Here is a 19189-nt window from a genome sequence, read left to right as displayed (position 1 = left end):
GGCCGTGTGGAAGTGGAGGCTGGGAATGAAAATATGAAGTTTGAAACCGGACCCTTCTCTTTCTATGGAGCCATGGCTCTTAGTGCACCGACACTTGGTGAGACAAATGCACACAATGTACATCACATGCAAAATAACAAAACAAATAAATCCATCTCCTTTTCATCCTTAAACTCCCATCTGCTTCATACAGAGGCAAAACGTGTTTGGATACTTGACCCACTCTTAATAATGTTTCAATGTCATTGCATTAGATAACAAATATCAAACCAAGTTGTCATTATTTTAAGTTTGCACAAGCACACATTTCATTTTTTTTTTTTTCAAGTTAGGTTTGGTTTTAAAAAAACATTTATAAGCTACATATTTCATTTAACATTTAAGACAAAATATATATGGGCACTTTCTAGTTGTCAAATGTTAGAAGATGGAAGATGAAGTTAACCCTTTAAGTTCTTAGTGTGTTTTTAAAGATTTCCTGTTTCAGTTGCATACCCAAAATTAAAGGCTTATAAATCGACAAACAAACAAGGATGGTCAAGTGTTTGGTATCATTTTATAGTAAATATTTACATTTTGTTAATTATATAGATTATGATAAATTCTGAGACTCTTAGCCTAAGAAACTGATGAAAAATCATAAAAAAACTTTTTTCTGATTTGAAATTAGATATCGCTGGATGTAAATAAGGTAGCTCCAAAAAACTGCTTTTGTTTAGTTTCCAATCATGTCAGCTGTAACTGCATAAAATTGTGATATGATTTGACTGTCTGGAGGTTCAGGAATGAGGAAGTGGGAGACTGTGATTTCAACTCAGGAATGTCACTTTTATTGACACACAATACGTTCGCTTCAGTGCGCAATGATATAGCTTAATACAAACAAAAATTTCCAAAATCGCTGCAGCAACACACACAAACAGCTTCTCAGCTGGGCTCTCTCGGTCTCGACTGCCCTGTCTGTTTCCTCCCCTTAAAAGCTCCAATCACTCCTCACTGAAACACAAGACAGGTGTTAAGCACAGGTGCCAATTCACCACTCCCCCCCCCGCACGCTTCACTCACCACAGCACGGCGCACAGCTACGACCCCAGCTCAACAACGACAAAACAATCAAAAGTTATAGCATTAAAAATAAATATTTATCCAAGTGTCCAAATGCCTATCCAAACAAATAAAACATAATAATTGTACATATGAACTTAATTACACATGCAAATACAACAATGACTAAAGGTATGCTCTTTCTTTACGAGATCTCATTCAGTTCCATTCTGTGTCATTTCAGCCATCATTGAATCTGTGTCATGTTTTTGGCGCCATATGTAATTAGAGTGAACAATCTTCTCTTCCCGTATTTGAATGACTTCCACCTCTGGTTGCAGCGATCTGAATCCTAATACGATTTATTTAGTATTCCATGACGCTGGACAACATACTACATCATTTCCGATGGAGTCATCTGCTCAAGGAAAGCTAATGCATTTTTAGCCAGCTAGCACATTATGTATTGGATATTTTATGTTCCGTTTCTTATCCGTGAAGTTATAAGTGGAAACGTGCCATATAAGCAACACCTGTTTACATGTAGCATGTATGTCAAAGGCATATACTTAGCTATTGCTCCATATATTTTTGCGAGTAAATCAAACAGGTTGGTTGTATTCTACCTTTTGAGAGCTTTCCAATCACATATGACACATCGCTATTTGATCAGTTTGATGTTTTTACCGATTACAATAATATGTGCAGTGCAAAATTATTAATAAATTGTGCAAATTTCAAAGCACATGTTAAATTTTGGTCATAATTCCTACATACAACGTAAAGTACAGCTTATAAGATTTAAAACGATACCTAATTTGTGTTGGTCATGATTATAATTATTAATATTTTGTTAATAATTTTTTTCTTGCGGGCCCATCTGAGCTTAAAGGGTTAATGTAATGAACTGCACCTTTGGTTACTCTAGGACACCTGTGTAAACTTGAGTGGAACTGACTTCATTCATCTACTCAAATTAAGTTGGTACAAGTTGGTTAAAATTATTTGCAAAAATGGCTCCAAATAGTGAAGTTATGACAAAAGGTCTAGCATCATTTGTTTGTAGATGTCACTTGGCTTCATATTTTGTTAGCTTATGCGATTACTTTTAAAGTGTCACATTTTGAGGCCACTGTAGATATTTTTGCATGGTGGAATTTGCATAAAAAGGGATTCTGTAGGAAAACAAACACCTCTAATATTCACCTACATGCGCAAATATATACTTCATATTCTGTTGCTGTCCCCTCACAGCTGTGGGTTTGTATAGGTGACTTCAGGTCAGCATGGTCTATTTAAAGCTCAGTGGTAGGTGGTCCTTTGTGTGTGTGTATGCTTAAACTATGGTAAATATCACATTATTAAGGGATTTAGCAAAAGATGGGAACAGACTAACCTTAAAGCAATGGGCTGCTTTGCCACTCATAATAATAATAATTATCTAATGTGGGATATTTCAACTTTTAGAGGCCACCCATCTTTACTCGTTGGGCTCTGAAAACGCAGTAAGTCATCGCCCTCTACTGGCTGTCTAGGGAATGACAGCTTCTCAGTTTATTTAAAGTAATAGTTCACACAATTTAAATTTTGTAATTTACTCACCCTCATGTTGTTCAGATACTGAGTTTCTTTCTTTAGAAACAAAAGGAGAAGTTTTGAAGAATTTCCACACTTTTTCCATTCAATGATAGCGAGGGGAAGATTTTCAGTGGATAATGACATAAATATCGGTCTGTTTGTCACAAAAATCATTAAATGGCTTAAAAAAAACTTGAGATATAGACACAAAGTTATATGTAGCACTTTAATAGTGCTTGTTTTGTGCTTTATGGAGCTTGACAGTGTCCTTCCACATTCACTTTCATTGTATGGAAAAGTGCAGCAAACACATTTTGCTTTTGTGTTGCACGGAAGAAAGAAAGTCATACGGGTTTGGTAAGATGTAAGGTTGAGTAAATGACAATTTCATTCTTGGGTCAACTAACCCTTTATTTATTAAAGGGACCCTGTTGGTGTTTGTCTATCTGTGATCATGAATGTCTCCTACCTTTTGTGTTCTTCCCTTTACCTGTACTTTCCCCTTCTCTCCTCAAAACCTCAACCATGTCTTACTGTTCCCACCTCTCTCTCTTTGTTTCTCAGTGAATGTGTCTCGTCCTCGTCACCTGTCTCTTAAGAGATGCTCTCTCTTCTCTCGTTTCCCAGGTAACTACCGGCATGTTGGGGCACTCTAACTACTGACTGGGGAGGGTCTGCTTGACTAACGTTGATAGTTTTTGAAGAAATAACCCTCAAGTGCTATTTAAGGAGCAGCTTTGTGCTCCCTCTAATAAAAAAAGAGATTGTTAAAAGTGTTATAGAATCTTGAACTATAAGTAGATGTTTTATTTTAGTACAACATGATGCAGTAGTGTAACACTAAGTTAAAGGAATATTCTGGGTTCACTACAAGTTAAGCTCAAACAAGTCAAATGCATTTGTGACATAATATTGATTACAGCAAAAATTCATTTTGACTTACAATGGAAGTGAATGGGGCCAATCCTTAAACGTTAAAATACAAACTATTTCAAAAGTGTAGACACAAGACTAAACAATATGCGTTTTAGCATGATTTTAGTGTGATAACCATGTTTTGCCATGACGATGTAATATCCACAAACTCTAAAAACAAATGTAAACAAATTACAATTTAAACAACGTGGTCATTTTTGACCAGAAGTTGTGTAACTTTTGTTTTTTGTTACAATTTTTTCTTCCCTGAAGAATTAAAAAATTATGCATTTCTTTTGGGATTTTATGCTATTTTCATCTTATTTGCATGTACATTTTCTAAATGTTACCATTTATTTGCAGATACAAATAAGCAAATTTTGAAGAAGAAAAAAAAAATGTCAGAACCTACACTTCTATTAGTTGAAACATGAAAATACACTGCCTGGCCAAAAAAAAAAAAAACCCAACTTTTGGATTTAAATAAACAACAACAAAAAAAAAAACAGTTTGGATTTAAATAAGCAGATACTTAAGAGCCTATGATTGGATCATTATTGTAGTGATAATTAAGATGTTTCAGCTGGCAACAATTATTTTAACCCTAAATGATGCAGTGTGTAGCTTCATGTCTTAAACATGTCGGAAGACTTATCCTGTGGTCATGGAAAAACAACTTCAATTTGCTAGGGGAGTATAAAGTTTGGACTGCGGAGCATTGGAAAAAGGATGAGTCCAGATTTACCCTATTCCAAAGCGATGGGCGCGTCAGGGTAAGAAGAGAAGCGCATGAAGTAATGCATCCGTCATGCATAGTGCCCACTGTACAAGCCTCTGGTGGCAGTGTTATAAACTGGAGTTGTTTCCTTGTGGTCCGGTCTAGGCCCAGCAACGTTATGCTGCAATAAAAATGAACTCAGCCAACTGCTTAAATGTACTGAATGACCAGGTTATTCCATCAATAGATTTTTTTCTTCCCTGGTGGCACGGGCAAATTCCAGGATGACAATGCCAAGATTTATCCTGTTCAGATTGGTAAAAAGTGGTTCAGGGAGCATAAGGAATCATTTTCACACATTAATTGGCCACCACAGAGTCCTGACCATAACCCCATTGAAAGTCTTTGGGATGTACTGGAGAAGACTTTACGGAGTGGTTAGACTCTTCCGTCTTCAGTACAAGATCTCCAAGTCTGGATAGAAATAAATGTAATGATGTTGCATAAGGTTGTCGAAGCAATGCCACAACGAATGTGTGCAGTAATCACAGCTAAAGATGGTCCAATGAAATATTAGAGTATGCAACTTTTCTTGCCCTTGCAGTTTATGAGAATGTGACATGAATTGGAGGCAGATTGCTGCCATCTAGTGAACACAATCTAAATGACATGACTTGAAAACCATGTAATTCCAGTAATAGCCAGTAGATGGCTTTAGCTGTGTAGTCTAATGACTTGTTGTAACCTAATTTTATATTTTATCAGAAGAAATGCACTTGGATTTACATTTGGACATTATCAAACTCACATTTTAGCATTTTAAAATTGATTTGAAGTGTCCGTTTTTGAAGTTTATGTCATTATGCTTGTCATCAAACCTGACCATGGTGTTACAAAGAGAAGACAAAAGAATAAGCATTTTTCTACCAATAATTTATTTCAAACATAAAAATGTTATAACTCAAAGTAAATACATAGTTATGTCAATACATGACTTGTAATCCCAACAATGACCAAAATATGGCTGTAGAGCTCCACTTAGTGATGCCCTGTGTGTGTGTGTGTGTGTGTGTGTGTGTGTGTGTTCGTTCTGCATTGTGAGCGTGTTATCTTCTCAGTCCTTCATTTCTGTGTGTGTTTACCATTGTGGCTGATTTATTGATTGTAATTGACAGATAAAACAAATTGCACTGTTTTTTTGTTCTTTCCCATTCATTTTCACTGGTCGGTGATAATACAAATACCAAAGGTGTCTTTTTTTCTTTTTTCTTGTTCAGATGGCAAATGGATGAAAAGTTACCAAGTCTTGTACAGCTCAGATAAAAGAAAACTAAAAATAAACTTTTTATTTACTCACTCTCATGCTGTCCCAGATATGCATGACTTTCAGTCTTCTGCAGAACACATACAAAGATTTATTGAAGAATATCTCAGCTCTGTAGGTCCACACAATACAAGTCAATAGGGTCCAAAACTTTGAAGCTCAAAAAGCATATATAAGCAGCACAAAAGTAATCCATTCGACTCCAGTGTTTTAATCCATGTGTTCAAAACCGATTTGATAGGTGTGGGTGAAAAAAATAAATAAATAAAATCAATATTTAAGTCCTTTTTTTCACAATAAATTCTCTTCCCTGACCGGTATGTGGCGTAATGCATGTCGCCGAAGTCAAAAGAAGAAGAACTCTTAAGAGAGGAGCGTTTAGGAGGGCTGTTTAGGAGTGGAGATGTAAAAAAAGAACTTAAATCGTGTCTTCTTAAGCGATATGATAGGTGTGGATGAGAAACCGATACATTTTTAACCACTGGAGATTACGTTTTATGCTGCTTTTATGTTCTTTTTAGAGCTGCAGAGTTTTGGAACCTGTTGACTTGCATTGTTTGGACATTACAGAGCTAAATATTCTTCTAAAAATCTTCATTTATGTTCAGCAGAAGAAAGTTATACACATCTGGGATGGCATGAGGGAATTTTCTATTTCTATTTATTATTCCTTTAAAATGATAGTTCACCTAAAAAATTATGATTCTGTCATCATTTACTCACCTTGATTTTGTTTCAATCCTGTACGTCACAAAAGGAGATGCGGGAGACTGGGTCCTATATGTTAGGTTTATTTTTTAAAGAAAATTGCTGTACCATACCATACCAACTTTATTTGTTAAGCACTTTACAACAACCAAAGTTGACCAAAGTGCTGTACAGAAAAATATACATAAACATATGTACAATTAATAACCATACAATAAAAACATTCAAAGTAACAAATACAATCAAGTAAATAGTCGACATCTTACTAGGTGTCAAAAGCCATAGAGAAAAGATGGGTTTTAAGAAGGGTTTTAAAAACAGATAAAGAGGCCTGCTTAACATGCAAAGGCAGATCATTCCATAGTCTAGGTGCAGACACAGCAAAGGCATGGTCCCCTCTGAGCTTACGCTTAGTTTTAGGCACAGTCAGGAGCAGCTGATCATCTGACCTGAGAGCGCGGACAGGTTTATAAGAGTGTAGAAGCTCAGAGAGGTATGGCGGGGCTAGACCATTTAATGATTTAAAAGCAAATAACAGAATTTTGAAATGGATCCTAAATTGAATAGGCAGCCAATGTAATGAAGCTAAAATAGGGGAAATGTGCTCCTGTTTACGTGTGCCTGTTAAAAGACGTGCTGCTGCATTTTGTATCATCTGGAGACGGGTGATGGAGGACCCACTAACCCCCACATATAGCGAATTACAATAGTCCAGCCGTGTAGTTACAAAGGCGTGGATTGCAGTTTCAAAATGTTGTCTTGACAGAATTGGCTTTATTTTGGCCAGCTGCCTCAAATGAAAGAAGCTTGATTTGACAACAGCTTTGATTTGACTGTCAAATTTAAGCTCAGGGTCCACTTTAACTCCTAGGTTTGTAATGCTAGGTTTAATATAGGGTGCCAAGGAGCCCAGATCTACAGGCGGGGTCCCAGTGGTGCCTCCAAAAACCATCACTTCTGTTTTTTTATCATTAAAATTTAAAAAGTTCAGAGCCATCCAGGCCTTTATGTCGTCGAGACAATTGAGTAGTTGTCCAACAGAGTTATCATTTTTCTTTTTAAGAGGTACATAAATCTGACTGTCAATCTGCATAACAGTGGAATTAAATGCCGTTCTTTCTAAGTATGGAACCAAGTGGAAGCAAATACAAAGAGAAAAGTAGAGGGCCGAGGACTGAGCCCTGTGGGACCCCACACATGAGAGGAGCAGAGGAGGATACAGATTCACCTATGCTGACACAAAAAGTTTGATCCGCTAAATATGACCTAAACCACTCCAGTGCCATGCCACTGATGCCCACCCACTTCCTTAAATGTGAAATCAATATCTCATGATCCACTGTGTCAAATGCAGCAGTTAGATCCAAAAGCACAAGGATAACACAGTCGCCAGAGTCAGTCGCTAAAAAGATATAATTAAAAACTCTTAAAAGAGCGGTTTCGGTGCTGTGCAAGGTTTTAAAGCCGGACTGGAAAACCTCTAGTATATTATGTTCTTCCAAAAAGACCAATAATTGACTGTGCACAATCTTCTCCAGGATTTTTGAAAGGAAAGGCAATTTGGAAATAGGCCTGAAATTAGCAAGAACTGACGGATCCAGAGCAGGTTTTTTAATCAGAGGTTGAACCACTGCATGTTTAAAAATTTCAGGGACCACACCCGAGGTCAGACTACTGTTTATAACTGCAACAACTGATGGTCCTACAGTACCTCTTCTTCTGAGGTAAATTCACAGCGTGACTTCTTCCAAAAACGATGATGAGCTCAAACGGGAAAGATTGTATGTTGGTTTCATATAGATTAGACAATCGGAGAATATTTGTATTTTATTGAAATTGTTTAATTTAAAAGTAGACAATTCAAGCTTTCCATAGACATATTTCTCATGTCTGCGAGGCAAGTATACACTGAGTTTCGGTTCATTTTCGTGACGCGCTCCAGACAGAAGTTCACGGAGACCGAGGTGGCAGAAACCGCATCCTGTATGATTTCTTTATTTTACCAAATCACCACATTTTGTTATTGCGAGTGTACACAAATAAAAGTAAACACTTTATAGTTTCGAATGATGTCTTACTCTTATCTGTATGACTTACTCTTAGGCTGTTATCAGGAACAAAGTCACGTGATCGTGCCGGGCCTCCGGTGACCATGTTATGTTATCAATATAAAACACAAACTCAAACAGGAGCAATTCAAATATTGAATTTTGGGGGCATTTCTGACTCTGCACGACACTATTTTGAGCCAATGCCTGATTAGCTTGCTTAATAGAGGGCTATTGCCTAAGTTCTGCTGGCACTATGGAGATTCTTTTTATTGTGGTTTCACAACAGTGACAAACAATGTCAAAATTTAGGACAAATATTATCCTTATCTGGCTGTCACAAATGAAGGCTGGTCAGGTAGACTTCGATGTTGCTCCTCAGGGTGCTCGTTTTGTGTGCGTTAACTAACTATTAGGCTGTGACAGAGAATGTCAAAGAGGGGGAGGGTCTCGCAGAATTACAACTTAAAGGCAGATGTCTGGCACACGTTTAATTGAGAATTGATGCCAAGGGCCAAATTTAAATAAAAACTAAAATATAAATAAAAAAATAAGAAATTACTTGCAAAAAGGGCACTTATCTAATGAAAGAGGGCAGCTGCTTGAGCACCACTTGGGGTCTAATCTGTGCACGTGAGTGCCTGAGTCCACAGTCGGATGCGGCATGAAATTTGACAGAGGCGGCCGTCTCGTAACTCTATGCAGGAAAAACCCCTGCTATTACTTTCCTCTGATTATAGGGGTAGGTTATGGTTAGGATTAGGTTTAGGTGTAAGAATAAAGTTAGAACAATGTTTGTTTGACCAGGATGTTGTTCCAGGACCAACCAAACATGTTAATCCATGAACATGGTGACCTTCAGTCCCTCATGTGTACACCGTACCTTTTGTCTTTTTCCGAATATGTTTTTGCCTCAAATCAAATGCCATGATGCATCTTGGAGCTGATTGGTTTGGTTCAAGGCTTATAACTGTTTATTGAAGAGTTTTGAAGTTCCCTAACTATCCGGTTATCATTATGCTCTATTTCACCTCTTTGTTTGGAGACATCATTGATGCTGTGTTTGGTGTGACTGCTTGTGTGTTGCTTTCTAATAGTTGTCCGACTTTCCATGCATGTGTTTCAGAATTCCGTTCACCCTCTCATATTAGCGGACTGAACCGATCTGCGTCTCTGAGCTACACGGATCGCCCTGAACCTCATTCCATAAGTGGCAGCAATACACAGCTCAGCAGCAACCCCTCGCTGCAGTACACACCAGACTTCAATGTCCGAGCTCTCGTGGACCTACAGATTGTTAAGGTAAGGATATAAATCAAGAGTTGCATGTTTTATGTATTCATTTCGCATTCATTTTGTAAAATGACCAGTGTTGACGAATATCTTACTGAAAGTAGCAAAACTACTAAAGGCTAAAATACTTTGTTTTTCCATGTGCGTTTTTAGCTTTTCAAAGAATAGTTAATTAACGGGTATGGCACATGCTATGACTGCTTTGTAATACTCTTTAGTGCAGTCAATCCAGACATGTATGCAGACAATGCGCACAGGTGTGCATGCCTAGAAAAACTGGACTGCACGCAGACTGTCCGCACGGACGTAAATTTACGTCACACACTCTGTGTGTGTGTGTGTGAGATGTAACGGCACATGAACAACCAAAGTATACTTTGGCCTTAAAAGGGTCATATACATTTATTTTATAATCCTCCCTGAGGTCCACTGATAATGTTAGTAAAGTGATTTTTTTGCACCAAAAGTCAGAATTTAGTAATATATAATTATTTTCCACCCTGTCTCAGGCCCTCTGTCTGAAACACTCGGTTTTGGCCTAAGCGCCTCCTTAAAACTTTGTCATAAACACCCACTGTTCTGACTGGCTAACATCGTGCAGCCCCTCAAATACTGCCATATACATACAGCGAAACTCATCAGAATAAAATGCTTCACAATATTATAAAACAAAATGTCATGGTTTACACATGATGCACATCTAACACATTGCATCCGAATATATTATACTGTTCATCTCAAGCACAACTGTTAACACTCGGCACCATAAACTATCAAACAGTCATGACATTTGAAATATTTTGAATGAAACTATTTACTAACAGTTTTGCGATCGGTTCCAAGTGTTTTAACTGAACCATCCTTCAATAACAGTTCCTTTGCAAAACTTGAATCGTATTATGTCTGATTCACAAGCAATACATGCTGATATGAGGTGAAAAAAACACACATACATAGTCCAAAGAACAGTAAATAGAAGCACACACATACAGTATCACATCACTGTAAAGGCATCAAAACAGTCAAAGACGTTCATGTAGTGCATGTTCCCATACACCAACCATTAAAAATAGCGCAGATGGGCAAAAGAACAATTTGTTGAACAGTCTTGTTGAACTGTTTTGTGCTCAAAACAGCAAGAGGCAGCAGCTGAATCACGTCTTTTCTTCAGAGTTGTAACTTGACACCGCATCTTTTAAAATAAGTGCCAGATACATGACAACAGTCAAAGACGTTTGTCTAGTGCATGTTTATTTACAAAAATAATCAAGATCGGGTGCCCTTTTGGTGATCAGGAATAGTTAGGCCACACTAGGCCTGTCTGTGCTGCTCGCTCTCATTTTATGATCTGAAGCAATAGTGGGCAAGACCACTATTGCAATGATGTCAAGTAGGTGTTGATGTGTTTGTTGTTTTTTTTCATTAATTAATGGGCCCCGAAATGATGCGTAAGTAGAGAATGAGGCGTTTTTGCTGCTTGATTTCAATAAATGCTTTTCTTGCTTTGGGGATTACGTTTTGAGTTCTGAAATTTACAGTATGTTTTTATTGTAGAATGTCCTCTTATATTTCAATATATCAAGGAAAATTTGATTCCTCATGACATGACCCCTTTAACATACCTACATTTTTCTATTGCGTGATAGACGCTCAGATGTTGCCAAAAGTATATATTTTACAGTATCAAGCTTATTCTTTTCCAGTGAGTAGCAGCGTAGCACGACATAACGCTACATCTCATGTTTATTTTGTCAAATTGTGTTGTGCACACAGCACAATACATATTACACAATAAACTGACACAGTAATAAAACTGCAGTGTCCAAGGCCATGTCTATGCTAATATTTTTTCACTACTTTTATGCCTCTTATCCACACTAAAACATTACTGAATACTGCAACTGAAAACGGAGTTTTCAAACTAGTGTGCGATGTGCCATAAGAATGTTGTCCTCCTCTCAAATTGCATTGGAAAGTCTCTGACTCATTCTATTGAGCCTGTTCGTTCAGACAGTTCATGTACTGTAAATTAAATGATTTAAAAAAAAAAATATATATATATATATATATATATATATATATATATATATAATTTTCACAGATTGAGCCCCTGCACTGCATTTTATGTCTCATTTTTAATACAAAAATGTAGATGCTGCTGTTAATCACTTTTTTTTAACATTTTTTGACGTGTTTTCCAGATTTTTCTAGTTATAGTTGTTGTGCTTATCTGTTCAAGTTTAATACTGTAATTGTGAGTGTTCATTCACCCAAAACCCTCATTTGTTTATGCTCTGTATGAATTACAAATTATATAATCACTTGGTTAAATATATAAAAAGATATTGCCCATTTAAGTAGCTTCAATTTAGTTAACTTTTTATAGTAACTTGAGTAGCAAACTTCTTTTTCAAAAAGATAGCTTGACTAATTTAAAGGAATAGTTCACCCAAAAATAATAATTCTTCCATCATTTACTCACCATTATGCCACCTCAATGGCATGACTTCATATCTTCTGTGGATCACAAACAAAGATATTTTTAAGGTTGTATGATGTGTTTTGTCCATACAATATAAGTTAATTGGACCATCAGACTCTGTTTAATCCATGACTTCTGAAGAAATACAATTGCTTTTAGTGAGAAACAGACCAAAATTGAAGTCCTTTTCCACACATAAATGTTGACATCCTCAGTCTCCTTGGTGCATTCATTGAGAGAAGCTCATTCACGCTTCCTCATGTTTGACGAATTCACAGAATCATAGAATTAAATCGATCTAATCACTTCAGAAGACATGGATTTAAACCACTTGAATCATATAGATTACGTTTATGCTGCTTTTAAGTCCTTTTTGGAGCTTTGAAGTTTTGAAGAAAGTCATGAGAGTTTGAGGCTCTGTGAGGGTAAATGTTGAACTCATTTTTGGGTGAACTATCCCTTTAAATTATGAGCAGCTTGTAAATTAAATTTAATCAGCTGTGAAAATAAAGTTTCAGAGTATCTTTCCCAACACCGCTTATGACTAACAATTTGCTCTCTTTCTCAGATCACACGCTCTCAGTATCAAAAAGGTCTCGTGGCCTCAAGGTTGGACAGCTCGCCGCATTCTCCCGACAGCGGACGCATGTGTATGGAAAACAGTACATCTTCAGCCCCCCTTCTCTCATTAGAAAACATGTTCAATCTTACAGAAGCCCCTGATGAGATGACCTCACTCCTCAATGAGCAAAACTGCCTGCCTGCACGCCAGGCTAACCACAACACACATAACGAGAGTGCCATCTGATACACTTAGACAAAATCATAAACACACACTTACATCGGTAAGCACATGGTTTCTCACTGGCATACACAATCAACCACTTGACAAATGGACGTATTGAGATCCCATACACTTACAGGATGTTAAGCACTTTTTCAGACATTGATTAAAATATACTTGTAAAATCAGACCCCTTTTAACGCTAGAAAAAATAGCTGTCAGCAACTTGATTCAGAGACTGTGGTAAATGACTGGGGGCTATAAGGAGCAATAGTTTGACAAGTCAGCTGATGAAGACCTTGTGTAATAAATCGTGCAAGACGAAAGCACAGAAAAGCCAAAGTGTACCTGAACGGATAAGGGCCCCTGTTTCAAACAGAGACTGTTTTTGAGGCATTTTATAGACTGTGCGAATAGAGACATTTATATATATGAAAATGTTTATTTCGTCATCTTTCTATCGAGATCGCTCATAGAAATTTGCTGAAAGTCATTGTGAAAGAGGGAAACTGTGGATGCCTTTTTTAAATTTCATTTTGATGTCCATACACTGCAAATCAGTTTCTTAACCTGTATGTTTTGTATTGTTTTTCTGAGAAAAAGAATATCGAAACCGCCTTAGAACAAGATGCGTTTAATTGAGAAGCGGTAAGAAAAATAAACGTAATTCAGGACATACTGTATTCTATGAAATCAAGTCGTGTTGCCTGAAACTGTTCTACTTTTACTACTATTTTTTTTTCTTGTTTTAAAGGGATGGGCCACCCCAAAAATCCGTCACCATTTACTCATCCTCATGATGTTCCAAACCCGTTTCACTTTCTTTCTTCTGTGGAACACCAGTAGTTATATTCTAGGCAGAATGTTCAGGACTGACAGCCTCAGTCACTGTTCATTATGCATTGTATGGAAAAAAAGTTGTAAGTGAATTGGGACTGATGTTGTCAGTTCTGAACATTCTGTCTAACATCTCCTTTTGGAAAGCGAAAGAAAGAGAGTCATTAGGATGAATAAATGGGGACTTAATTGTCATTTCTGAGTGAACAATCCCTTTAGGGATGTTTTGATATTTTATTTTTATTTTTTTACTGGAAATCAAGACAAAAATACTAATTAAGAAACAGATTTTTTTGCAGTGCAGCTACTTTGTACCAAATTATATCACAAGTGTGTGTGTATGGGAGTGAAAGATCTGAAAGGGAGTTTGTGACAGGGATATTTACGCAAGTGAGTGTGTGTTTGTATATATGACAATGCATGAATCAGATTTTACCATTGCAGCCCAAGAAAGATAAAACTCAGGGAGACACTGAGCTTCACATACAAACTGTGTGTTAGTCCTTTGACAATTCGCGGTTCATTTATGTGAACACGTGACAAGTGATCAAAATATACGTGAAGCATGCTGTTGTTAAATGCACCAAATACTGAAATATTAAAATACACTGCATTTCATATGACGCATACACGTGTCATCCACATGTCATTTTTACATCAGATATTTCTGCTGGGTGTCTGTGGAAATTGGTCATGATTCAGTGTTTGTGTAAAACTGCATCAAGTCTTATGTAAGTTAAAGGGATAGTTCACCCAAAAATGAAAATGTTCTTCTCATTTACACACCCTCATGCCATCCCAAAATTCATGTTTGAATATTTTCTTCTTCTGCAGAACGCAAACGAAGATTTTTGAAAGAATATCTCAGCTCTGTAGGTCCATACAATGCAAGTGAATGGTGACCAAAACTTTGAAGCTCCAGAAATCACATACAAGTAATCCATAGTGGTTAAATCAATGTCTTCCAAAGAGATATGATAGGTGTGGGTGAGAAACAGATCAATATTTAAGTCCTTATTTCTTTTACAATATATCTCCATTTTTATTTTTATAGTCTTCACATTTTGAAAGTGGAGTTTAATGGTAAAAAAGGACATAAATGTTGATCTGTTTCTTGCCCATACCGGTCATGTCGCTTCTAAAGATTTATATTTAACCACTGGAGTCTTATGGATTACTTTTATGTGGCCTTTATGTGATTTTTGGAGCTTCAAAAGGTCTGGTCACCATTCACTTGCATTGTATGGACCTACAGAGCTGAGATATTCTTTCAAAAATCTTTGTTTGTGTTCTGCAGATGAAAAAAGTAATATACATCTGGGACGACATGAGGGTGAGTAAATGATGAAAGAATTACAATTTTTGGGTGAACTATCCCTTTAATGCATTGCCTTTTTTCTCCAAAGAGAACAAGCATTAGTCGTCGTAGTACAACTGTTTGTAAAACTAGTCACTTTTCTTCAAAAAACGTTTGTGTAATAGTGGTCTCAAACTGTATCTGTTGCTCCCATTGGACCAGAGGCAATCGAACCAAAAGATATATCTATTTGCTGTATTTATTTAGCATAAAAGTTAAGTTGTTTATTTTTTTAATAATATTTTTCCCCTTGTTTTAGTGAGTTCTTAAAATTGCTGTGTTTTATAAGCAGGTTGAATTGTTGTTCATGCTAGTGAGATGTTTTTTGTCAGGTAGCTCTTAATGGTACAGACTCATTTAGTTGCCTAAATGCCTAAAGTTGGCATGTTCAGGAAGTGACATCATAATTGTTTTGTTTCTTCTTTGCCTTTTTTCCCCCCAATGTAGACCTCTTTTGCTTTCATACCAAAAATGTTCAATTAAAAAAAGACAAGTGTCTTAAGAAGAGACATGTTGATCACATGTAAGCCTCTTTTAAACTGTAGCATCTCTTCAATATGAGTATGATAAAAAGGGGGCACAAGAATTGTGTATTTCTATTATTGACTGTTCAGGTGGACAGCTGTACTGTGTGAGGTATTCAGTAAGTTACTCCCCTTTCGGTCAAGCTTTTAATCATTTCTTGTCCTTTAATCAGTCACAAATTGTGAACTTGCACAAAATCTTTTTATTATTATTATTATTATTTAATTATTTTTCAAAAGCGTTTTTTTTTTTTTGGTCTGTGTGTGTGTGTGTGTGTGTATCAACCTCTTGATTCATTTTATAATGTACTTTTCCAAGTTATTTTGTGGTTTGGAAGGGGTCCTTTTAGATTATCTGAGTTTGGCTATTAAATCATTTATTAAATTAGTGTAATATGCTAAATATTCTTGTATTCATCATCAGTAATGTGGTATTTTGTAATAACCTCAAAACCTGCTGGTGTGTAACAAAAGGCCAGTTAAATCCTATCATAGGAGTAAGACTCCTCTTGCATACCTAATAGTACCAAATACAGTAGTTGTTATTTGCACTTTGTAAGGCTATTTAGATTTCTGACTGTAATGTCTTTTTTTATTTGTAATTTCACCAGCGAAACACCACAGCTTCCCTCTGACTCCGCTGTGTAACAGCAAAATAAAAGTATTGTGTTAAAGCGTTCAGATTTTCTGCATTAAAACCACCCGCAGGTCTACTCCCTTAATTCTCCAATAAATAAGATTATGTACTTGATCTATTGCGTATGGGGCTGTATAGTTGCAGACCCATCAGAGTGCCCAAGCTGACCCCTGTCCACTTCCTAAAGCGCCTACAATGGGCACATGAGCGTCAGAACTGGACCATGGAGCAATGGAAGAAGGTGGCCTAGTCTGATAAATCATGTTTTCTTTTAGATCAATGTGGATAGCCGGGTGAGTCGTTTACCTGGGGAAGAGATGGCAGCATGTGCCCATTGTAGGCGCTTTAGGCAGTGGACAGGGGTCAGCTTGGGCACTCTGATGGGTCTGCGATTATACAGCCCCATACGCAGCAGGCTGTCATGGCCAGCAATACGTTTTTCAGCAATTTGTGCTACAGTAGCTCTTCTGTGGGATCAGACCAGACGGGCTAGCCTTCGCTCCCCACGCATATAAATGAGCCTTGGGCGCTCATGATCCTGTCGCCGGTTCACCGGTTATCTCCAAAACTTGCCATTTTGGAGATGCTCAGAGCCAGTCGTCTAGCCAACACAATTTGGTCCTTATTATTTTAATTATAGGCCATACATATAACAATGGAAACAATTACCATAAACTGAACATTACTGAATTTAGTTCATAGACACAAGAATTTACAAACAATGCGAAATCTAAATGTATTTGTCATTGAATTATTCGTTGAAGAGATTTGTTCAAAAACACCAAATCAACCAGTAATAAAATGGGTGAAGTCTCTATGAGTGAATCATTCATTAAAACAGATGTTTTTAAAATAAAAAAATAATAGACTGCAACCATTAACATTTTGTCAACCTCTAGTAAATTACATGCTATTTTGTTTAGTTGTCTGCTGTGATGTTACATATGACACTGAAGATGAAGATTCAAAGCGTGTATCGAGTTCGCAGCGAAATTTAACATGAAGCTCCGTGTATCACTTTCAGAGAAACACGTGATCAACGAAAAAGCCTCACTCTCTTTCCAGTCACGTGAATGATTCACTTTGTGTGTCAAAATGTTTAACACAAGATCACTACTCTATGGGTTTATGGAAGTTGAAGTCCATTTACTAACATTTTTATATATTTATTACATTATCATATATTCTGCCATACAAACCCCATAAATATAAGGACATATGTATAAAAACCATAAAACAAGCCATATACGCTACTTGCCTCTGTTGGTCTTATTAGGGGTTCAAGCGCTTGGAGTTCACACTGCCAGCGACACGCAGCGACAAAACGACCTCATACCATTCATTTTCAATGAGAGCTGGCGACTTCTGGCAACACGAGCAATGGCGACCGTTGGCGACCGGATGTGGCCGTATCCAGCAACGCGACAATGTTGAGAAATGTTTAATGCAAAAGAGCGACTTTCAAGAGCGACAGGCAATATGAGAGAAGATGGTAGAGCTCACGTGATCCTAATATTTTAATAATAATATTAATTGTAAAGAAACAGCGCTGTTTAGTCTCTCCATACACAACACTAGCGACCTAACCGCCAGCCACTGGCGACATGCAGCGACAAAGTAGCTGGCAGTGTGAGCGCAGCTTTAGCGCTGAAACCCTATTGTAATGGTTAAGATTTGTATTATTATTGTTCCGCCATATAACTGATCGGGCAGAGCAAACCATAAGGCCTAGAGACTTGAAACTTGGTCAGATGGTAGTAGTATTGCTCGTTGGCACGGTTTTGCCACATGGTGGCGCTATAACACACAAAAAAACATTAAATTGGCTGTAACTATGCAACCGTTAGTCTGATTGAGTTGAAAATCAGCATGCAGTGTCTTTGTCCAAGGTTCCATGACTGTCTGTGAGGACATTGGCGTATCTAAAAAAAAAAAAAAAAAAAATGGCCACCAATGAAGTTTGATCACCTATTAGACAAGGTTAACGGAGGCCGATCGGCACAAATCTCAGTGGGCTTGTTTGAGTCCTGGCCCTAGACGTCTGTGAGAAATTTGAAAGAAATCAGACACCGACTGGCACTAATGAGTGCTACGCCTCAGTAATCACGCTGACTTTCACACATAGACACCATACAGTGTGGAAACCGATGGAGTGCGTACTCCAGATAGGGAAGGAGGTATTGCCCCAAGGGAAGGAGTTCAAGTACCTCGGGGTATTGTTCACAAGTGAGGGGACAATGGAGTGGGAGTTTGGCCGGAGAATCAGGGCAGCGGGGGCAGTATTGCACTCGTTTTATCGCACCGTTGTCACAAAAAGAGAGCTGAGCTGATCTCGATCTACCGGTCAATTTCCGTTCCTACCCTCACCTATGGTCATGAGGGATGGGTCATGACCAAAAGTACTAGGTCGCGAGTACAAGCGGCCGAAATGGGTTTCCTCAGAAGGGTGGCAGTTTTCTCCCTTAGAGATAGGGTGAGGAGCTCAGAGTAGAGTCACTGCTCCGTTGCGTCGAAAGGAGCCAGTTGAGGCGGTTTGGTCATCTGGTAAGGATGCCACCTGGGCGCCTCCTTAGGTAGGGGTTTCAGGCACGTCCAGCTGGGAGGAGGCCTAGGGGAAGACCCAGGACAAGGTGGAGAGATTACATTTCCACACTGGCCTGGGAATGCCTCGGGGTCCCCCAGTCAGAGCTGGTTAATGTGGCTCGGGAAAGGGAAGTTTGGGGCCCCCTGCTGGAGCTGCTACCCCGTGACCCGACTTCGGATAAGCGGTAGAAGATGGATGGCTGTAAATTGTGTTTTCCATCTATGATCTAGGCAGTTACATGCTTGCTAAATAAAACGAATACCTTTTTACGCATATGCGTAAAGGCCTTAAACCGCTTGAACCCCGTTAATTGCTGCTTGAAATTAATCTGACACAAAGTGGCACTGTTTTTGACA

General features: G+C 37.8%; 1 protein-coding gene across 2 annotated transcripts in view; it reads left to right on the top strand.

The window, feature by feature from the left end:
• LOC127621257 (metal transporter CNNM4) overlaps positions 1-14570 on the top strand; it is a 43228-nt gene extending 28658 nt beyond the window's left edge. Inside the window, exons 5-8 of one of the 2 annotated variants that reach the window (XM_052094782.1) lie at positions 1-97; positions 3187-3249; positions 9462-9637; positions 12679-14570. In XM_052094782.1, the coding sequence (XP_051950742.1) occupies positions 1-97; positions 3187-3249; positions 9462-9637; positions 12679-12918 (576 nt within the window). In that variant the 3' untranslated portion in view covers positions 12919-14570. The remainder of the gene's footprint in view (positions 98-3186; positions 3250-9461; positions 9638-12678) is intronic. The other variant, XM_052094774.1, reaches the window with a different exon arrangement.
• Positions 14571-19189: the final 4619 nt, after the last annotated feature.

Source organism: Xyrauchen texanus, chromosome 3 (assembly GCF_025860055.1).
Source record: "Xyrauchen texanus isolate HMW12.3.18 chromosome 3, RBS_HiC_50CHRs, whole genome shotgun sequence".
Taxonomy (NCBI): Eukaryota; Metazoa; Chordata; class Actinopteri; order Cypriniformes; family Catostomidae; genus Xyrauchen; species Xyrauchen texanus.
This window is presented reverse-complemented; position numbering and strand designations above follow the sequence as displayed.